At 40.2% G+C, this 22110-nt stretch overlaps 1 protein-coding gene and 1 long non-coding RNA gene across 4 annotated transcripts in view; one reads left to right on the plus strand and one right to left on the minus strand.

The window, feature by feature from the left end:
• Nucleotides 1-6044, minus strand: part of BARD1 (BRCA1 associated RING domain 1) — an 88556-nt gene extending 82512 nt beyond the window's left edge. The window contains exon 1 of one of the 2 annotated variants that reach the window (XM_054478220.2): nucleotides 5615-6044. In XM_054478220.2, coding sequence (XP_054334195.1) covers nucleotides 5615-5772 — 158 coding nt within the window. In that variant the 5' untranslated portion in view covers nucleotides 5773-6044. The remainder of the gene's footprint in view (nucleotides 1-5614) is intronic. The other variant, XM_054478222.2, reaches the window with a different exon arrangement.
• Nucleotides 6045-6381: 337 nt separating this feature from the next.
• LOC129031918 (uncharacterized) overlaps nucleotides 6382-22110 on the plus strand; it is a 149185-nt gene continuing 133456 nt past the window's right edge. Inside the window, exon 1 of one of the 2 annotated variants that reach the window (XR_008501148.2) lies at nucleotides 6382-6674. This is a non-coding gene — a long non-coding RNA (uncharacterized LOC129031918). The remainder of the gene's footprint in view (nucleotides 6675-22110) is intronic. The other variant, XR_008501147.1, reaches the window with a different exon arrangement.

Genomic DNA, 22110 nt, shown 5'->3' on the forward strand with positions numbered 1-22110 from the left:
ACATGTAGTTGATTTAGAAAGATCAGTGCTGTCAGAGGATAACTTAGGGAAGAATTAAGTAGTGAGAACAATTTTTTTTTTAAAGAAGTTCTTATTGATATAAAATTTTCTTCGAAAAGAAAAAAAGGAAGGTAAATTCATCTGAGATTATAATACTAAGGCAGATCTATTTCTTAATAGAATGGCTCCCCTATATCTCCATGAAATATCAACTGCTATTTAATATTAGGCAAGACAGCTCCCACAATGCTCTTACATTTTAAAGAATCCTCAAGGTAATTTTAACGTGTGGACCAACATGTTGAACATCTAAATGTGCAGGCTCACCAAGCCAATTAAACAATTTTTCTTGTGTTTATCTTTAGAAGAATAAAGTGTTTAACAAGTAAAGTATATGGATAATGACATGGAACCTATAGGGGATTCTTAGCGATTCATGTAAATTAACTAGGTCTTCTGGTATTACCACTTGCAAAGGCCCTTCAAATGTGATCCTACCTTAACCTAAGTTCTTTCATACATTAATTTAACATACACTAAGAAACTATATGTCTGGCATTGTGGCTACAAACATGAACCTAGTTTTACTAAATATATAACTGAAGGAGACAGACATCACTCAAAATATTCCATAAATAAATACATCTCACAAATAAATTCTAACTTGGAAGATACGATACAAGCTGAACACCAACGATCTGTGCCTTTTCTGCATGTACGTTAAACTTCATCCAGCGGACACAAATAACTATGAAATCTGCAAACTGGAGAGAACTTGACAAATCAACGAGTCCATTTTCCTCATTTTATAGATGAGGAACCAGAGTCCAGGAAAGCTATACAAATTGCTCTCTTTAGGAAGTTAACTATGTAAACCAACTGAGTATTCTGTTGTTAGGCTACTAATCACTGATTTGACCCTATCTTAACTCTCTGTTCACCTGACCCAGTCCCCCTTTACCCTACAATTATTTATAGCTAGTTATTTGCAAATAACACCCACCACCCCAGCTCCCCGCAACCTGGCTCCATTTTAAAAATCTATTCACATCTCGGCCTGGTGTGGTGGCTCACGCCTGTAATCCTAGCACTTTGGGAGGCCAAGAAGTGCAGATCACAAGGTCAGGAGTTCGAGGCCAGCCTGAGCAACATGGTGAAACCCTGTGTCTACTAAAAATACAAAAATTAGCCGGGTGTGGTGGCGCTCACCTGTAATCCCAGCTACTCAGGAGGCTGAGGCAGGAGAATCACTTGAACCTGGCAGGCGGAGGTTGCAGTGAGCCAAGATCATGCCACTGCACTCCAGCCTGGGTGACAGAGGGAGACTCCGTCTCAGAAAAAAGAAAATCTATTCATATCTCAATTTAAAAGCCCATGAAGCTTCCTTCCACTGGCCCTACCCAAGTACTCTTCTCAGCACTATGTCAACCTGCACGACAATTTACCTGAAATTGTATTTATTTTATCCCTTATAATTAAACATACACTCCTTAAGGGTAGAAGTAGAAAATGCATCACCTTATCACCCCTTACACAGTGTCTCAGTGATTTCTTGTTATTCTAATGAATAACCAGTGCCAGGGAGAAATCATTCCATTGGGGGATCACTGCTCTGTGAGAATGCCTCTGAACATTCAAAACTCATGAACAAAGGCAAAAGCTGAACCTGGAGTCAGAAAACCTATTCTTTATTTCACAAATATTCATATAGTATTTAGTACATAACAGACACTGCTCAAGGCATCTTATGAATATCAACTCATTTTTTGCAGATGAAGAAAAGGAAGCATAAAAAGATAAAATAACCTAAACAATGGAGCCAGGATTTGAACCCAGGGAATCTAACTCCAGATTCCACACATTTAACGTCTACACTATGCTGCCTCAAAGTATGAGAGAATTCAAAATTAAGCTTGATCACCTCCTAAACAAGAACTCAGAAAAAAAAAAAAATACCTATCATAAAGGTTAAAGGATTACTTTCTAACTTTTCATAAAAAGCTGACTAAAATGGCCCAAGTTACAATTGTCATAGATGTCTAATCCCACTCTCACCCTCAAAAATATGCCAAGAGGTACCTATTAATTCACAAAACAGTGTTATATAACACCTGGGGCTTCTACACTACAGCTCCTATTATCATTTCCTGCTTCCTTTAGGAACACATTATTACTGTGCTTTCTGCCAGCCTCTCAAATAATATGGTCTTCCTGTCTCATTTTTCCAAATCCTTAAATAGCTTCTTTCTGGTTGTGAGGCTTGGTCCTAATATAAATGTCACATCTGGCTTCTTGAACACTTTCATCGGCTTCACCTTGAAGCCATATTCATGTTAAAGGTCAAGAAAGGATGCCCGGTTATGTACCAATCCACCCTCACCAGCAAGTAATGCCTGCTGCAAAACAGATCCATGTGCAACACAAGACAGATGTCAGCTGCGAGCTGAATGTGAGGGTAATCGGGGTAATCACTAGCCCACTGGGTAGAACTCTGAAACTCTGTAAAAGGACATACTGACACAATTTCAAATAATATGACACTGCTTTGAATGGAGGGTAGCAAATGTAAGAAGCAGACCATTCTGAGTTGCTCCTTGCCAGCAATGTCAGGAGGCTACCAGGGCAAAGGCAGAGGTAGGAAGAATGCTTTTCCTCCTTGAGTAAGGTGCAGCTGGCCATGCTTTTTTCACTATAGATAGTGCCAAAGTTGCAGAGACATTTACAGAGGAAAGCAAAATCATTTCTAAATATTAAAGCCCATGTAAAGGCCAGGCATGGTGGCTCACGCCTGTAATCCCAGCACTTTGGGAGGCTGAAGTGGGCGGATCACTTGAGGTCAGGAGTTGGAGATCAGCCCGGCCAACATGATGAAACCCCATCTCTAGTAAAAATACAAAAATTAGCTGGGCATGGTGGCATGCACCTGTAGTTCCAGCTACTCATGAGGCTGAGGCAAGAGAATTGCTTGAACCCGGGGGGACGGAGGTTGCAGTGAGCTGAAATCATGCCACTGCACTCCAGCTTGGGTGACAGAGTGAAACTTGTCTAAAAAAAAAAAAAAAAAAAAGGCAACCCATGTGATATAAAATTGTATACCAAAAAGGATTTTTAAACTTAAGACATTAAGTTTATCAAGTTGCTAACTTTATCGACAGTTTAGCAACTATTGCCTGTGGGCCAAACCAAGCCAGCAGCCTGTTTCTGTACAGCCCTTAAGGAAAGAATGGTTTTTACATTTTTAAGGGAAGTAAAAATAAATAAGAACAAAAACTATCTGCGGGCAGAAAGGCCTAAAATATTAATTATCTGGCCCTTTACTGAAAAAATTTGCAGACCCCAACGTGAAAACATGCAGTCTAAGAGTTAAGATTCAGTTCATCCAAAGAGGTTCGGATACAAACTAAAAAAAAAAAAAAAAAAAAAATCAATGGCATTCAGTGGCATTCTCTAGTCAAATGGGTGAGCCATGCTAAAAGTCTGGGCCTAGTTACTGATGTCTGCTTACACTCCTTTGCCTCTTACTGTCTACTCACTTCAGTTAGAAATTGGAAAAATATTTCGTAGGGGATAAAAAGTGAAACCGGCTTTGTTATTTTTCAGGACAACATATATTCATATATTATTATCTATTTTGTCTCTCCCAAATCATCTAGCAAGCAAACACCACATTCTTTTAGATTAAGACACCCATTATTTATCATTTATTCTATCACAACCACCAAACTCAATACTTTACATACATGTAAAATTTCATTTTGTTTCTTCCATATAAGCTCCCTAAGGGCTGGAATTTACTGTCTGCTTTGTTCACTAACAAATCCCCAATACCCAGAATAGGGTCTGGCACTTTATGGGTGCTCAATAAATTTATGATTATTAATGAATCCTCACGAGAAAATAAGCTAATCATTAGTATTACTTATATGCGGAAAATGAGGCTCAGAGAGATTAATAACTTGGCCTACTCAATATTTTCAAAGCTAGAACCTGAACTCAGGCATTCTGACTACAGTCTAAGTGAAGCCCTATGCTTCCACATAGGTATGTGCCAACGGAATGTCTAACTTTCGTTGGACTATTGAGGTGTGAACTATAATGCTTCTGTTATTGCAACTAGCAGTGCCAGTTTTAAATTTCCTGTTCTCAGATGACCCATGTGCAACAGGAAAACAAATACACAACTCGTCTTCATGTACTCACTCTAGCAAAAGTGTCACTTTTCTAAGAACTGCAATGTCATTTTGTCATAGATATTAAAAGTTTTCGTGAAAGAAAATATAAGTGCAAAACTCTGACAGTTAAGTCCTTTTCATTTTTAAAGAAAAAGTTTGGCTGGGCGCGGTGGCTCACGCCTGTAATCCCAGCACTTTCGGAGGCAGAGGCAGGCGGATCACGAGGTCAGGAGATGGAGACCATCCTGGCTAACACGGTGAAACCCCATCTCTACTAAAAATACAAAAAATTAGCCGGGCATGGTGGCGGGCGCCTGTAGTCCCAGCTACTTGGGAGGCTGAGGCAGGAGGATGGTGTGAACCCGGGAGGCGGAGCTTGCAGTGAGCCAAGATCAGGCCACTGCACTCCAGCCTGGGCAACAGAGCGAGATTCCGTCCCAAAAAAGAAAAGAAAAGAAAAAGTTGTGTTACTTATACTTTATGCAACTAAGTAACTTAAGTTCTGCAAGTTAGAAATCAAAGGGGAAAAAAAAGTCCAAAAAGGATATAAGCTTTTGACAGCTGCAAATAAAAAACCTGCCAGTGATCTTCATACAGAAATACTTAGCTGTACACACAGCAAGTGCTCAATAAAAATGCTTTTTAGAAGAAGTGAAAATGAGACAAACCTTTCTTGGGTTTTACAAACCTTCCTGGTTTGTATACTAGAAAGAGCTACACGAAAAAAGCAAGAAGTAACACTCATGAAAATGTCTTTGGACGGAATGAAAACCCTGAGAGGACTCCCACAGTGTGACAGCATGTAAGAAAACAATAAACAGCATCACTAAGAGCTGGGACAACAGACATACAGTCTTTTGAGCAAACTAGGAAAATGAGAAATTTCGTGCCATCTTCAATCTACAACTATGGTAGATATCCGATGCTCCACCCCATCTAACCCGAAAAAGCTGGCACGGAGAAAATGTCAAAAAGGCCAGTTTAACTTAGAGTGGCAGCTGCTTCTAATTTAGAGGGTCTCGGGGCGGCCCGCCAGCCCAATGCGCCATAGCTCCCGGAAAGCAACGGGGTAATCCAGGGCCGGGTGAAAAACGCAGAAGCCTCAGCCCCACCCCAGCCCCAGATTCAAACTCTGGAGGCGGGGCCGGGATGAACATTTTTTTTAGCCACACCTCCAGACGGTTCTTCAGCCCGCTGAAGTTCAAAAACTACCGTTTCAGTTGGATTCAGGGCAACGGGAGGCTGGTAAGTCGCCCAAAAATAAAGTAAATGAGAGGCAGAAGTTGTTAATACTATATCCCCGGGCAGATGCTAACCGCACGCCGACCCGACTGCAGCGCGGGAACGGAAGGAGGAAACGGGATATTTGAAAAGATTCCCCCGCCCCCAGAAACTGGGCGACCCGTGCCCTCGCAGCCACCCCCTCGAGGCTCCGTCTTTACCAACGCGAGCAGCGCAGCAGCTTCTCCAGGCGGTCGAGCGCGGCGCGACTGTGGGCCCAGGCACCGCGACCATCCGGTTCCATGGCGGGCGCGGAACGAGGCTCGTTCCCGGAGCGGATCCTCGGCTGCCGGTTCCTCGGCTGCCGATTATCCGGCATCGTCCCGCCTTCGGATGAAAGGCTTCTCGGAGAGCGGGAAGCAAGGAGGCCTTGAGAAACCACAGGGAAGCTGCAGACCAGCGACTCCAAACCGGCCGAGCTCTTCCCGCGTCTGGGACGGCGGGCCGCCAGAGGGGCGGGGTGCGCGGGGCGGGGCGGGGCGGGGCACGGCGGGGCACGGCGGCCGAAATGCTCCCAAAATAGGGACGCTCAGGGCACAGGGGCGGGACCGCGAGAGCCAGCCGCTGGCCGAGTGGGCTGGACCTAGGGGTGGGGCTGGAGGCTGAAACTTGCCAAAGTCCCGGCGCGTGGGACTCAGGGGCGGGGCCGCGAGAGCCCTGGGACCGAGGGGGCGGGGCCGGACGGCTGAAACTTGCCAAAGTCCCGGCGCGCGGGTCCTAGGGACGGGGCCGCGAGAACACGCCGCGGGACAGAGGGGGCGGGGCCTAGGAGCCTGGGGGCGGGACCTAGGGGCCTGGGGGCGGGACAGGACGGTCGAAACCAAAGTCCTGAAGCGCGGGGGCCCAGGGGTGGGGCTTAGGGGCCTCGTGGCAGGACAGGACCGCTGAAACCGAGGTCCCGGCGCGCGGGGCCCAGGCGCCGTGCCGCGAGAGCACGCCGCCTGACCGAAGGGGCGGGGCCTGAGGGCGGGGCCGCAGTCGCGAGGCTGAAGTTGGCAGGAGAGAGGGCGGGGCCTGAAGCCCCTCTGGGCTGCCTGGACGGATGAAGTCCAGGTGGAAAGCCAGTCGCCGTTTCCTGGGAGCTACGACTCCAGGGACCCTCATCCGAACTTAACCGTTGGAACAATCACAAACCCAGAAACTTTTAGCTGAGTGTTATTTATAAAAAGCGCTGTTTTGACTACTGTTGGACTTGGAAAAGCTTTGCCCACGATACTGAAGGTACCCACTCTTTGTTCATAAGAAAGCAACCTTTTCTTTCCTCTCACCTCAGCTGTGGCGTAAATTGTAACTGAGTAAAAATAAGGAAAGTTTCTAATTCTAACTAGTTACAAATATCAGCTCAAAGGCATATCTGAAAAGATCTGGTTTACTTTTAAAATATTGGTATAAAATTTCAAAAAGCGTTTTTTTTTGTTAGAGAGTGTGTCCACCTTCCTCCTCCGGATCTTTCACTGATCGCCGTAATTTACAGATAAGACCTACAGAGCAACCCGTCATGCCTTCCTGCCGCCCCCCGAGTTCATTTCCAAGTCGTTGCATTTTTCCCCTTAACTTGTCTCGAATGCACCCATTTTCTTTCCGTCTCTGCTCCACAACATCCTCAGTTGCCTCGTTCTCGCCTGGTTTCCTGTCGTAGCTTTCTAGCTGATATCCAAATGTCTATCCAGGTCCCAGCCAGTCCCGAGACTATGGTGTGGCCGCCTAAAACATTTCCAAACACAAAACTCATCGTGGCACTTCCCTTTCTTAAAACTCTTTAAAGTTTTTCTCTGCTCTTTGACTAGCCTCTTGTCAAAACCTCTGGCCGTCATGGTCCCAACCCCACAATGCGTTCCCTTAGGTCATTAAAAGCCCCTGCACTTTGCTGCCTCATGGCTTTCGCACAAAGATTCACTTTGGAACCTGGAATTGGCCTCCTCTCCATTCCTCATCCTTCAGAATACAGCTCAAATATCACTCCTTAAAGGTTTTCCTAGTTCCTAGACTAGATTCTCGCAGGTGCATCGTATCACCTGTGTATGTAGATACACACATAGGATTATGTGCCTGTCCCCTTCTAGTTCAAAACCTCCAAAAGGCCAGAGACTGACTTCATGTGACTCATTTCCCAATACAGCTTCATGTGGCACATGCAGTGCTTGGCTCCAGGTAGGTGCTGAAGTGTTTGTTGAATCATTGAACTACCTATCCAAGCCAGACCCGGCTTTAAGTGCTTTCCTATATTAATACCTGCCTGAAGCCTTATAGGGACCCTATGAAATGGGTCACCCCCAAATTCATATATTAAAAACTGTAACTCCAACGTGATGGTATTTGGAGGGGACCTTTGGGTGGTAATTAGATTTAGATGGGGTTATGAGGGCAGAGCCCCATGATGGGGTTAATGACCTTGTAAGAAGAGAGAGTTCTCTCTCTCTCCACCACATGAGGACACAGCAAGAACGCAAAAGAAGAGGGCCCTCCCCAAAACCCAGTCATACTGGCACCCTAATCTCAGACTTCTAGACTCCAGAAATATGACAAATTTCTGTTGCTTAAGCCATCTAGATTATAGTATTTTGTTATAACAACTAAGACACTGCTCTTTAATAAGAGGAGGCAGGTGTGGCTCAGAGATCTTAATTTACTTGCCCAAGGGGCTCAGCACATGCCTGTAGTTCTAACTACTTGGGAGGCTGAGGCAGGAGAATCACTTCAGCCCTGGAGATCAAGGCCAGCCTAGGCAACATAGCAAGACCCCCATCTTTAGAGAAAAATAAGATTTGTAAAAAGAAAAGCATACTTGCCCAGAATGGAGGCACAGATAACAACAGTGGCAGAATATTAACCCAGATCTTTTTGATTATTAATGGCCCCAGTAAATTATGTTTTTGGTCTTTTGGAGGATTTTTTGAGACAAGGTCTCACTCTGTTGTCCAGGATGGAGTACAGTGGTATGATCTCAGCTCACTGCAGCTTCGAACTCCTGGGCTCAAGTGACCCTCCCACCTCAGCCTCCCGAGTAGCTGGGACCTGTACAGGTGCACCCCACCATGCCTGGCTAATTTTTTTCTTAATTATTTGTAGAGACAGGGTCTCTCTATGTTGGCCAGGCTGCTCTAGAACTCCTGGCCTCAAGCAATTCTTCCGCCTCAGCCTCCCAAAATGCTGGGATTACAGGTGTGAGCCACTGTGCCTTGTAGCTCCACTAAATTATGAAAACTCAAGGAGTTTAAATGACTTGACCAAAATCACACACTTGGTTAGTTAGAATAAGCACAACTAAATAAGGCTTTATTAAATGTTTTAACTGAAACTATGATAGCACACAAACGAACCATTTTTTTTTTTAAACCCAGAGGCACCTAAGAAGTTAGTCCTTATTAGTCCTGTTAAGCCAGTGCTTACTCTTTGTTGAGCGTGGGAGAAATCAAATTCTAGAAAACTTAAAATGGGTCAGGCACGGTGGCTCACACCTGTAATCCCAGCACTTTGGGAGGCCAAGGCAGGTGGATCCCTTGAGGTCAGGAGTTCAAGGCAGGTGGATCCCTTGAGGTCAGGTGGATCCCTTGAGGTCAGGTTAGCCTGGCTAACATGGTGAAACCCCGTCTCTACTAAAAATATAAAAATTAGCCAGGCTGAGGCAGAAAAATAGCTGGAAGCCAGGAGGTGAAGGTTGCAGTGAGGCGAGATGGTGTCACTGCACTCCAGTCTGGGCAACAGAGCGAGACTGTCTCAAAAAAAAAAAAAAAAAAAAAAAAAGGAAAAAAAGAAAAGAAAGAAAAAGAAAAGAACGAAAATCTAAAACATTAAAACCTGGAGAGATACTATGGTGTTAATGGGGTAAACTGAGGATTTCAGGAGACAGATTGTCCCACTTATAATGCCACTTTCACTAAATAATTGTGTGATTTAAACCAAGCCTTAAGCTCTCTGAGCATTAGTTTCCTTGTCTGCAAAATGGGGATAATATTTATCAGGTAGATTTGGAGGACTATTAAATAAGATTAAATGTAAAATCACATACACCATAAGTACTCAATAAATGGTAACTGATTGAAGATGATTATATATAATCAGTACTGTTAATGCTTTATTTACTAAAGAATAACACTGAACATTTTTCTCAATTATATTTTTTTATTAAGGGCACAGTTTTTTGTGTTTTTTTTTTTGGCAGGGGAGACAGAGTCTTGCTCTGTCACCCAGGCAGGAGTGCAGTGGCACAATCTCAGCTCAGTGCAACCTCTGCCTCCTGGGTTCAAGGGGTTCAAGCGATTCTTGTGCCTCACCCTCCCAAGTAGCTGGGGCTACAGGTGTGCGCCACTGTACTTAGGGCACAATTTAACTGTGATCAGAGTAAATGAAAATTGCACATTTTGGTAAAATGCTTTGGGACCAAACATTTATAATTGGTGTATTCATACCATGCTATTAAATGAATTATGATGCAGCTACAATTAGTTCTTTCTACTGTTTGTTTGCTTTTTTCCTTTCTTCTGCCATTGTCCTGTTCCATCTCCCCAGGGGTCATGACATTCGTGGCAGCTGTTTAATAGTGGCCATAATGAAACTCAGAATAAGCAGGGTTACTCTCCGATGTGCAACTTCCCATTCCATTTTCTTCCTTCCAGCCTTGCTTTTCTAAAGCTTAGCTTGCTGGTGCTTTGCCTTTAGTGGAGATGAGATGTTTGTTTTGAACCAACTCTTCCTCTTAACCCTGGATCCTGAGTTTCAAGGGCAAATTCCTTCTCCCATGGGGTACACCCAACAATGTGTAAAATCCTGGAATTCTTGTCCCAGAGAAAAAGTTCTACAGGGAACTCCAGCCATCAGCAGGGTCTCAGTAAAGCCATGGTTTAGGACATGAACAATGTCCTCCTCTTCTCACTTTAAAAAGGGCTAAATGGTATCATTTCTTTTTCAGAGTTTTCCCTGCAAGGACCTCCTGTGTACATAAAAGTTTAGACTTGTTGCTCCATTTCACTCCTAGTCTGTTCTCTTCCTAGTAAGCAGTATTCCCAAGTATCCTAGACTCAAAATCATCCATCCCTCCCCCGCTGTAACACTCTAGTCCTGGGTGGATTCTGAGGCATGCAGATAAGCTTGCTTCAGCCTTATTTACCCATTCTCCTCTCTGCAGGCCCACTTAAACCCTCATCCCCCCGACTGCTTCAGTTACCCTCTGTAATGTTACCATGCTATGAAGGCATCTCCAGCCTTGATTTCTTTTCTGATCTTCAGGCTTATATAATGGTTTGTTGAAAACAGTCAAAATGCTGTTTTCTCTTCTTTTGTGTTATGAAGTGTTTTACAAAGAGGTAAATCTTCCTCATATTCACTTAGATAAACATATATAACAAGCAAAATGGGATATCCATAATACTCAGACTCTACTCCCAAGGAGTGTAAAGATATCTCACAAATTCTTACCTTTATATTAATTCTTCTCTGATTTTTAATTATGGTATTATGCACTGGAATAGGCCACTTCAACTTCCTGAGAGCATTCTTTTTGTCAGATACAAATTTTGTTGCAAGCACCCCTCTATGAAATGTAGTCCCCACCAAAAAAAAATGCAGTTTGAAACACTCGATAAGGAGCAATTGAATATGGTAATTGATGGAATAGAGAAGACCATCCCAGCATCTAGGACTGTGGTGTGTGCTCTGCACATTTGACTGAGCTTGCCTTTATATGATGCTATTAAGGTAAAGTCATATGCTTTGTGCTGTTTTTTTTCTGAAATTCAATGTGGCTTAATGATTAAGTATACAGTGATCTGGAGTCAAGCAGAACTGAATTATAAACCTAGCCTTGACATTTCCTACAATTTCGTCCATTGTGTAACCCATCTTGGAACTTAGTTTCATCTTTGGTAAATTTAGGATTAATGTATGTCAATCTCATTCTCAAAGGGTTGTGGTGAGAAAGGAATTACAGTTTATGAAACTGTCCTAAACCAGAAGTGCAGCACAACCAATGGACATCCCTTTGCAATGGACTGTCCTAAACTTTAATATATATATTAAAGCTTAAAACACAATAAGTGCACAACATATTTTTCCATTGTTAGGACTGGTGTTGTTGAGTTGCATGAAGCCAGCTACACTTGCTTATGATTTCTCCTATGAAAGAGTACATATTCTAAGCAAGGAACCACTTATTCTGTGGCTATTGAAACAGAGATACTTGCAGTAGCAATTCCTATGCAAATATAATGCAATCACCTTGAACGGAAGCTTAAATCCTATTTACTGATTATAATCTCTTTTAGTAGCATCTCAGATAAAGTATCCACCTGATTCCTAACACCATCGTTGGCATATTAGGACGTGACAATGAAAACGTTTATAATTTTGTTTCATTAACTTAAACTTCTTTTATTTACATCATTTTTTTGCTCATTTAAGAACAAAAAAAACCCTAAGCAATTAAAAACAGTAATTTTGTCTTATGTCCTAGAGACAGCGTATATGAAGCAAACAAACCACCCATGAATATCATCATGATTAATGTGTATTTCAATCAGTTCAATTGTGTGTATATGTATTGATCAAGTTATTGGCTGCAGTGTACTGTACTGAACCGTTTTAGCATGCCACAGTCTCTTTGACTAGTACATACAAATTCAGTCCCTATGTCATGTATACCTTGGCATTTAGTTTAGAATTACCCAAGTCTCTAGAAGCATCTAGATGTTTTAAGATTGTTTTTGAAAGGATGTTAACTCCATTCTTGTGGGCACCTGCCAAATTTCTGTCACAGGCTTGAAAGTAACTAGTCTAAGGACATAGTTACATTACTGTGACCCCACAGTAGTTGTTTTAAAGGCTTTGGTATCTTCTGTACTTCCTGATCATTTATCAAATTCAGTCTGACACAGATATTTCACTGGTCGTTGTTTTTTGTTCAGTAGACTTCAGAGTTCAGCCCATTCCACTGCCTTTTATTGCTTGCTATTTTTAAGGAGACACCTCAGTAGAAATCCTCTTTTTCTGTACAGTGTAATTACTGAAGCACATAAAGTGGTTATAACAGGAATTTATCACTTTCAGGTGGAAATACTCCCAGCCAAATAAAAGATAGAGTAGGAATGCCAGAAGCAATTTATAACAGGCTCACTGACATTTTGTGTTGAGAAGCTCTACCACAGAATAAGCATCAAGTCATAAATCTCTGTAAATGTGATTAAAGCAAGCAAGTTATACTTTGAGGGGATAGTATAATAAAAGGATGCTGTGATGCAAAGCAGGAAAATTCTGTTGACAAAAATCACCAAAAACAGCTGTCAGTAAAATTTACAAACAGCTTGTTTTAAATTCTGTTGGATTCTAGCAGCTGTTTGTTTGCACATAAAATGTTCATTTAGGAAATGAGCATTGGCCCTAGTTTGGGTTCCATTGTGTTTCAAAATTCTGTAATCAGTTTAATCAAAATTCATGCAATAATTTAAATTTCATTCAAAGCACAAGTGAGAAGTAACCAATATATTTAAATATGCCTCATATACAATTTGTGTTCAATAAATATAGGAATAAAAAAAAAGAATGACTGTATACCATTATCTGTAAAAGCAATGATCAATTACAACATGCATTTCAGCTTGATTTTTCTTTATCCATATATATTCTTTTAGAAATTATACCTTGTTCATATTGGACTCATTTTACTCTTATTGGTAATAATCCTTAAGAGCCCTTCAGCAATGTATTTAGAATTTAGAACGCTGACTTAAAATTTAATTACAATTATCAGACGTAGTCTATTAAATTTCGCTCATGCCTTTAGTTACTTTTCTCACTATCTCAAAATATAGCTTACATATTTTTTCATCTGTAAAGTAGGGATAACAGAAAATACTTTACTGCTATTATATGGATAAAATAAGCTAATACACTTAGAAAAGTGCTTGGAACATATTAAGTTCCTAATAAATGCTAGCATTTACCACTGTACAAAAAACTCTAGGTTCAAGAATAATAAATAGATCAGAATTTTTTTAGGTAATAAGAGCATGTGTGTATATATGTATGTGTGTGTATATATGTATATATAAGTGTGTGTGTATATATACATATATATGTATGTGTATATGATATGGTTTGGCTGTGTCCCCACCCAAACCTCACCTTGAATTGTAATAATACCCACGTGCCAAAGGTGGGGACAGGTGGAGATAATTGAATCATGGGCGTGGCTTCCCCCATACTGTTCTTGTGATAGTGTATAAGTCTCATGAGATCTGATGGTTTTATAAACGGGCATTCCTCCACACAAGCTTTCTTGCCTGCTGCCATGTAAGAAGTGACCTTGCTCCTCATTCACCTTCCGCCATGATTGTGAGGCCTCCCCAGCCATGTGGAACTGTGAGTCAATTAGACCTCTTTCCTTTATAATTACCCAGTCTTGGGTATGTCTTTATTAACAGCTTGAGAACAGACTAATACAGTAAATGTATATACACACACAATACACACATACCATTTTTAGGTATTAATTTGGGAAATTTGGAAGCCGAGTCAAACCAAAAAATACAATCATAAAAATAAATATAACCTTGTGTTCTCTTTATTCTTAAACCAAACACCATGATCATCTTTCCTTCCCTGATTTTACTCAAATCATTGAGAAAAATATATTGCTTTGGTTATATTTTCTAGAAAAAATTCTGTATAATCCAGATTCATCATATAATCCTAACAATCACCCAGTAGTATAGACACCATTACCCCGTTTGACAGAAGAGGAAAAGGGACTTCAAGATATTTATTGACTTTCCTAAAAACATATAGCTTACAGATAACAGAGCAAGGAAATAGTTCCAGGTTTGCCTGACTCCAAAGCCCAAGCACATAAGTAGCACATAACCTAGTTTTAATTACGTTCAACTTCAGTAAAGGATGTTATTTAAATCCCAATCAGTTGAAATACGAGTTCATACCCATTTTCAGCACAATTATACATTGTTAATTACAGAAAAAGTTTGTTATAGTCTCTCCTCTCAGAGAATTTAGTTCCTAGTTATTAAGACTATGCAAGACACAGTATAAATAATATGAGACATTATAATTAAGTGTTCAATTCTGTAATCCACATAAAGTATCACAAAAGGTCATGGGAGGGAATCCTTACAAATGCTTAATGAAGATTGGAACGATCATGGATATCTGTGGGAGAGGTGACAGTGGGAGTTAAGTCTTAGGTTTGAGTAGTAGAAGGGAGGAGGAAAATTGTTCTAGATGGGCAAAATCATAGGAATGCAGACACACAAATGATAGGGGAACATCACTACCAGTTTGACTAGAGCAAAAGTGTTGATTGAAGCATATAAAATTACTGGTTTTCTAGGTCAAAAATGGTCAGACAACAGCAATTTCATCTGGCTCAACCTAATACCTATTATATAGTAGTGATTATAGTTAGTACACAGCTAAATGTAATAAGGAACTCCTAGAATTTGGGGAAGGATCAGTGAAAAGTCACTTTCTGAAAGGGAAGCTAGCAGCTATCAATAAATAATGGCTGAGATTTTTATCTGTTCGTATATGCCACCCTAAGAGATTTGGAAATATGGTGCTTAGCTATTCAAAGAAAAGCCCCATTGCGACCAAGCAAATAGAGTAAAATTAAAGCCCTGAAATATTTTTTTAAAAGCTTGCCTTTCAGGGCAACTTGAGCGAGGGAGTAAATATTAAGTCACATTATTAATAACAACCCACATTTATATAGCTTTGCCATCCACAGTGGTGTGTGCTAGCTGGCATGTTTAGGTTCACAAGAGCCATTTATTAAATTTTCAGGAATCTTTAGGAGTTTTGCCAGCTGTTTGTTAAATGTTGCCATTATTTAAAATTATATTATGTGAGCTTAGAATTAATAATTTTTTAAAGCAAAGGTAATAAATATTAAAAACTCACTTCCTAAATATTTTACTGCATTTACTTATTATCTATGCTTTTGAAGTTATTTACATTTTTTTCTATCCCTATAGTAGAAATACTGTAGTATATGATGGTGTGCTCTTGCACATCTAATCAACTTCACATTCAGTGACATCACTTTGGTAGCTTGAAATCAGCCACGGTGAGAGTATTTACAACAGGAATGTCTGTGTAAGGCTTAATTAGGGCTTAATATATTCTTTCGTTGATTGTTTATTCCAGACATAGATGAATAAAATGTAATAATACAGAATACATTCACTTTAGTATCTTTAAATCAGCCACGGTGAGAGTATTTACACCAAGAATATTGGTGTAAGCCTTAATTAGGGCTTAATATATTCTTTCATTGGTTGTTTATTCTAAATGTAGATGAGAAAAATGTAATAATACAGATTACTTTTAAACGTGTGTCATGTCTGCCATGGCAAAAGAAATATGTTATGGACTTTGGGGACTCAGGAGGAAGGTGGGAGTGGGGTGAGAGATAAAAGACTACACATTGGGTACAGTGTATACTGTTTGGGTGACGGGTGCACCAAAATCTCAGAAATCACCACCAAAGAACGTATTCATGTAACCAAAACCACCTGTTTCCCAAAAACTATTGAAATAAAATAAAATACATTTTAAAAATGTTTAAAAAGTATGTCATGTCTATAGATGTTGTATTGTGAATAGGCACAAAAATTGGTGATATATATCTATATCTATCTATACAGGTAGATAATAGATATAGGTATTTTTGAGAGGGAGTCTCACTCTGTCGCCCAAGCTGGAATGCAGTGGTGCCATCTCGGCTCACTGCAACCTCCGCCTCCTGGGTTTAAATGATTCTCCTGCCACCACCTCCCAAGTAACTGGGATTACAGGCACCTGCCACCACACCCAGCTAATTTTTGTATTTTGCTAGAGACGGGGTTTCACCATGTTGGCCAGGCTGGTCTCGAACTCCTGACCTCAAGTGATCCGCTCACCTTGGACTCACAAAGCGCTGGGATTACAGGCATGAGCCACTGCACATAGCCTAAAATTGGTGACATATTCTTTCAGTATTCAACTTGCAGGCAAGTCACATCATTGGTGAGCAAGTTTCACTTCTGTCTGACTCTAATACAAGTATCAACCAACATATATGTTGCAACTACACTCAGAATGCTCATTGTTCAACATTTACCAGCATATCAGTGCATCTACCTATTATGTCCGGTTGTGTCTACCTTGCCTACCACCGTGTGGAAATCTCAGGCTGTGTTTGACATTTAGTCGCAAACACAGTGCTGTTGGCACAACATGGGATCCAGACTTTCTCTCCTCTCAGGATCTCTCACTGAGCTCCATAGTGATGTTTACTGCCTAGACTCAGAAGCTTGGCATGCTGGCTGGGCACAGTGGCTCATGCTTGTAATCGCAGCACTTTTGGAGGCTGAGGCAGGCGGATCACCTGAGATCAGGAGTTAGACCAGCCTGAGAAACATGGTGAAACCCCATCTCTACTAAAAATACAAAATTAACCAAGCGTGGTGGCGCATACCTATAATCCCAGCTACTCGGGAGGCTGAGGCAGGAGAATCATTTGAACCCGGGAGGTGGAGGTTGCAGTGAGCCGAGATCATGTCATTGGACTCCAGCCTGTGCAAAACATGAAACTCCTTCTCAGTAAATAAATAAATAAAAGAAGCTTGAAGCTTGGCATGCTCTGAGGTCATGAGCTCCTCGCTCCTTCAAGCCCCTCAACCCCTCCAGTCCAAAACTCTCCCTAGGTGCTGCCTTTACAAGGTACTCCATTTCTACACAGCTCTACTAAAATAGGGAGTGTGGCTTTTCCCCATTTTTGTGTCTACTCAAATAATTTAGTGCTGCCAGTGCCTTCATTATTTCTCAGAAGTGTGCACAATTGGCTCTTACGGTTTTGTGCTTTTTCCATTCATATCACAAATCCATGAGGGGCTGGTTTGGAGGAACACTTTCTACCCCACTTTTCCTTCTTTATGTGTTTCACCAACTCACACGTTGTATATTTAACTTGTGTAATTTATTATATTTATTTATGCAACACCTGCTTCAAGAAGGCATAAATTGTTGTCTGTACATTGCTATATCCCCCGTACCCAGGACAGCACCAGGGATGTAATAGGTATACGAATGAATGAATGAGGACAGAGTGAAGACACATGCTGTAATCAAAATCAGCTTGGCCCTTATATGCTAAGGTATTATTTCCAGACCAAAATTTCTCTTTTCTCTTAGGAGAAGGCTTCCTCACTGCCCCTAGAGATTTCCAGATATTTGTGCCCTTTAAGTTCTCTAAAATGACTAAATTTTTCTGGCTTTTGGTAAGTATTGCTTAGGTTTGTATAGGTGGAGAGAAAGCTTCCTCTCCACCTGCTGAAGTTTCACTGCAATAGACAGATTAATAAGATAAAAAGGCATACAAATTTATTTAACATGCATAAACATAAGAAACATTTAAAATACGAGATTCAAAGAAGAGCCAGATGGTTGATACTACCCTCTTCATAATAGACAAGGAAATATGAGATGTAGTCAATTGTGAGGAGTAGTAAATGATTTTCAGGGGAAATTAATGAACCCCAAGAACAATGGCCTGGGATGAAGTTTCTCAGAGTTCTGGGGGAAGTGGCAGGATGATGAGTGGCTGAACTTCACTGGGAAAATATGCAAATAGTCTTGTAGGTAAGTCATCTCTTGGAGCTGCTGTCAGACAAGAGATTAAAAGCCTAGGCATGGTGCTGACTCCCAGTCTGTTCTCTTCTTCAATGGTTGATCTTTCCTGGTCATTTGATGAGATTTGTAGGAAGTGGGTCTTAAGACAATTGCATTTCTGTTGGAAAGAAGCTTCCTTAGTCAGATAAGGAAATCTTAGAATCTCTCCTGGTGCTTTGAGCAAGGAAAAGGGTCAGAGAGAGAGGGTGGTTGGGGAAGGTCAGAGAGAGACCTTAGTTCTGAGGCTTATTTCTGAGGCCTTTCAGTTTTCTTTAATTCAAAGCACTGAGCTTGCCAATGGGGCATATTTTAGGGTATTGTTTTCTGCACTCCAATAGATTCAATCTACTTCTTCTCTTCCCATTGTCTGAAGAAAAATAAAACCTAGGAGTGTATAAAATCAAAAGTTTAAAAAAATTCATTCTCTTAACATGTCAGACCAGATTTCTTTTGTGGGATAGTTTGGGAAAATTCTTGATTAGATGCTTGGCTAAGGCCGGATGTGATGGCTCACACCTGTAATCCCAGCACTTTGGGAGGCCGAGGTGGGCAGATCACAAGGTCAGGAGTTCAAGACCAGCCTGGCCAACATGGTGAAACCCCGTCTCTACTAAAAATACAAAAATTAGCTGGGCTTGGTGGCAGGTGCCTGCAATTCCAGCTACTCGGGAGGCTCAGGCAGGAGAATCACCTGAACTGGAAGGCAGAGGTTACAGTCAACCAAGATCACGCCACTGCACTCCAGCTTGGCCAACAAGAGCAAAACTCCATCTCAAAAAAAAAAAAAAAAAAAAGATGCTTGGCTAAGAGGGGAATTAGCAGAACCCAAAGTAACTTTCCATGAGGCAAAGAGAAAGAAATTAAGTTTAAGCCATGGGAAGGAGGAAGAGAGGAAAGAGGGTGGTGGGGCAGAGAGAGAGAGGAATCAATATGTCATAATCATACACTGGACTTGAATCGATTAAAAGCAGCCAGGGAAAATCCCAGGATTGGGGTGGCTGAGAACTTTAAGAACAAGAGTCCTTAATTATGGAATATTTTTAGCAGAATATAGAATTGCTATGGAAACAAATCTGAAGTCTATGGATTTATGAGGGCTGGCCCCTGGAAAATGCCATGTTAGCCATGTAACTGAATATAAAGATGAAGATGTTTCTTGCCTCACCAGGCCTCTTTTGTGCAAGTGAAGTAGCTGTATACATTATATATAGATCATATATAGACCATATATGATCTATATAAGGAGGGAAGGAAGGAGGAAAGAAAAGAAAAGAAAGGAGGGAGGCAGGACCCAGCAATCCAGAACCTGGAAATAATTGGGAAAGTAATATTGCCAGCAAAGATGGTGCCTGCTGAAAGCTCAGATTTGTGAGAGCCAGGTTTGAAATCGAATTGTTTGTTTTATCTCAGTAAGACTGGGTGAAGGCTTCTATTTTTTTGTTATGTTTTTTAATATCAGAAAAACAATACATCCTGCTCCCAAGGGGAAACGTTTTGCTCCCAAACAAGGTGGGCAAGATAGATATGGTACTAGGTGTTTCAGGTTTCTATTTCCCTCAGTCTCCAAACTGTCTAGCCAGCCTGTGAAATGCATGCTTATCATTCCAGAGGCAAGACATGACAGTCCTTATGGGTAAAACATATTACCTGAATTTTTTTCTGATCATATTATCTTCTCAATAGAGTTCTGTTTTCACACTCAGTGGCTTGATGTCGAAGATTTTCACATGTTTCCAGCTTATTGCTTTAGGTGAAGGAGGATGCTGTGATAACAGTAATTATAAAAACCAAGAACAGAAAAAGGAAAAATATTCTTTGTTTTCCAACTATTTTTAATGGTTAGGAGTATTTAAAAATAAAAGGAAAAATACATTTTAAAATATATATGTTTTTAAAAGAATTTATAAGCATTTTGAGGGGGACAAAAGAGAAACAAAAGGGATGGGATAACTACTAATGAGTAGGAAAAAAAAGAAAAACTAAGGCAGCAGTGTTCTTGGAGCTGTAACGTGTTTATTCAAGCCCTGGCCCTCCCATTTACTTTTTTTTTTTTTTTAAACCATTAAAAGTTTTATCAGGTGGAGTGACCTTGGGAAGAAGAAAAAGTCTTAGCATTAAAAAGCCATTTAATGCTAAAATCTTTCCAATTAATCTCGTGCATCAAATGGTTCCTGAGAGCTTATCATATGCCAGTTGCTATATTAGGTGCTGGAATTACAGGGGCAAATAAGACTGACCTGACCCTGTCCTCATAGAGTTCACAACCTGTGCTTCCCTTTTATTAACTCTAAAATGGAAAAAATAATAATTGCCTTCTCATAGTGTTGCTGTGAGGATCAAATGAGAATACCTATGTAAAAGCAGTCTGTAAAGCGTACATGTGAGAGGTTATTATACTTCTCTTTGTCCAAACTCAAAATAAGAGGTACTCAGCCAACCTCACATTTGTTAAAATTAAAACAAAATTATTAGCTTCAATTGTCAGTGCACAATTGCCTCCAAAGAAAAAAAATACCTTCTTTAAAAAACCTACCAAGGTTTTGTGTAATTCCCATTATGATCAATAGATAATGTGGCTTGCTTTGAAATTTCTCCTCTATATTTCATTTCCAAGTAGGAATTAAATTTCCTTTCTTGAATTATAGGGTGCCAGAATAAATGGTTGAAGCACTGGGTGAGAATCACAAAATCTAGCTCATTCTGTCCCAGTAGGTGAACTGCAGACAAAAAAAAAACAAAAAAAAAACCTATAATTTAAATAAAGATATCCTAAGACTTAAGGTAACTTTTTATATCATACAACATCAGTACAAGATAGTAAAAAATCCATATCTAAGGGTAATTTCTTAAAATATTGAATTAAAATAAACATTTTATCTGCCCATTCAGAGGATAATTTTAATATTGGATCAAACAGAATCATAGCTCTATGTCCCCTTCTAGTCTCATTTATATACTATGTGTCTTTAAATCAAATTACAGCAGTAATATGTTCATAGATGAAACAATTTTGACAAGCTTAGCTCTGCTAAGTGTTTGTAATTATTCAAAAATTGTGAAGTATTGCTTGAGTATTTCTTGAATGTCAAGTTTTACTTGTTGACAAGCCACACCAGTTTTGAAGTAGTGGTGATACCAGTTTAAAAGGTATTTGATTCATTAATCTTCTAAATAAAGTAATCAACTTTTGAAAATAAAGGATACAAATATAGACCTCGCAAGACAATAAAATAGATAAATACATCATCTTCTTTTGCACAAGCTGAAATGTTTGTAGTTTTTGTCCATAAGTCAGTTTGTAGATGCATTTCTCTGTTGTACTTTACCTAAGTTTATAAGTAAGCCTAGAACAAAACCACTATACATTACAACTAAAATCAAATGTATATAAATATAATAGGGCATACATACAAATATATTATTATACTAGGATATAAGGTTAAACTGACTCATGCTTAAATTTATAAGATTAAAGAGTCACAGATTGTAGAAATATAGGAGTTTTCTGCAGTAAATAATTGCAGATCACAACATTCTGAAGTGCAAACAACTTGGTCCATGCAAGCATGAAAAATAAACAGATCACTAAATTTGGTTTATGCGGTGTTTAAACACGAGTAATGCAGTTTTTTACTTTATAAGACAAGTGTATTTTAAAATCAATTTGTAATGTGACAAAGCTAGTAAAATAGTTTTGGTAGTGATATGATATACTTTGATAGCTTACTTCCATGCAAACATGAATCAAGACTTTCATATTCTGTCAGAGCAACAAAGAACCTCGCCTTGCTAAGACAGAAATATGAATTACCAACAATACACTTTCTTTTCTTTCCCTGACTACAAAATCCCAATAAAGACCAAACAACGTACTTCCTAAAGGAAAGACTTATTAAGGTGAAAAATGCCACCATGCTTTATGGAAAAGGGAAGTACAACGATATTCCAAGTACTTGCACAGCAGCCTCCATGTTTTAAAATAACTCCACAGGTTATGTTTTTC

Source organism: Pongo pygmaeus, chromosome 11 (assembly GCF_028885625.2).
Source record: "Pongo pygmaeus isolate AG05252 chromosome 11, NHGRI_mPonPyg2-v2.0_pri, whole genome shotgun sequence".
NCBI lineage: Eukaryota > Metazoa > Chordata > Mammalia > Primates > Hominidae > Pongo > Pongo pygmaeus.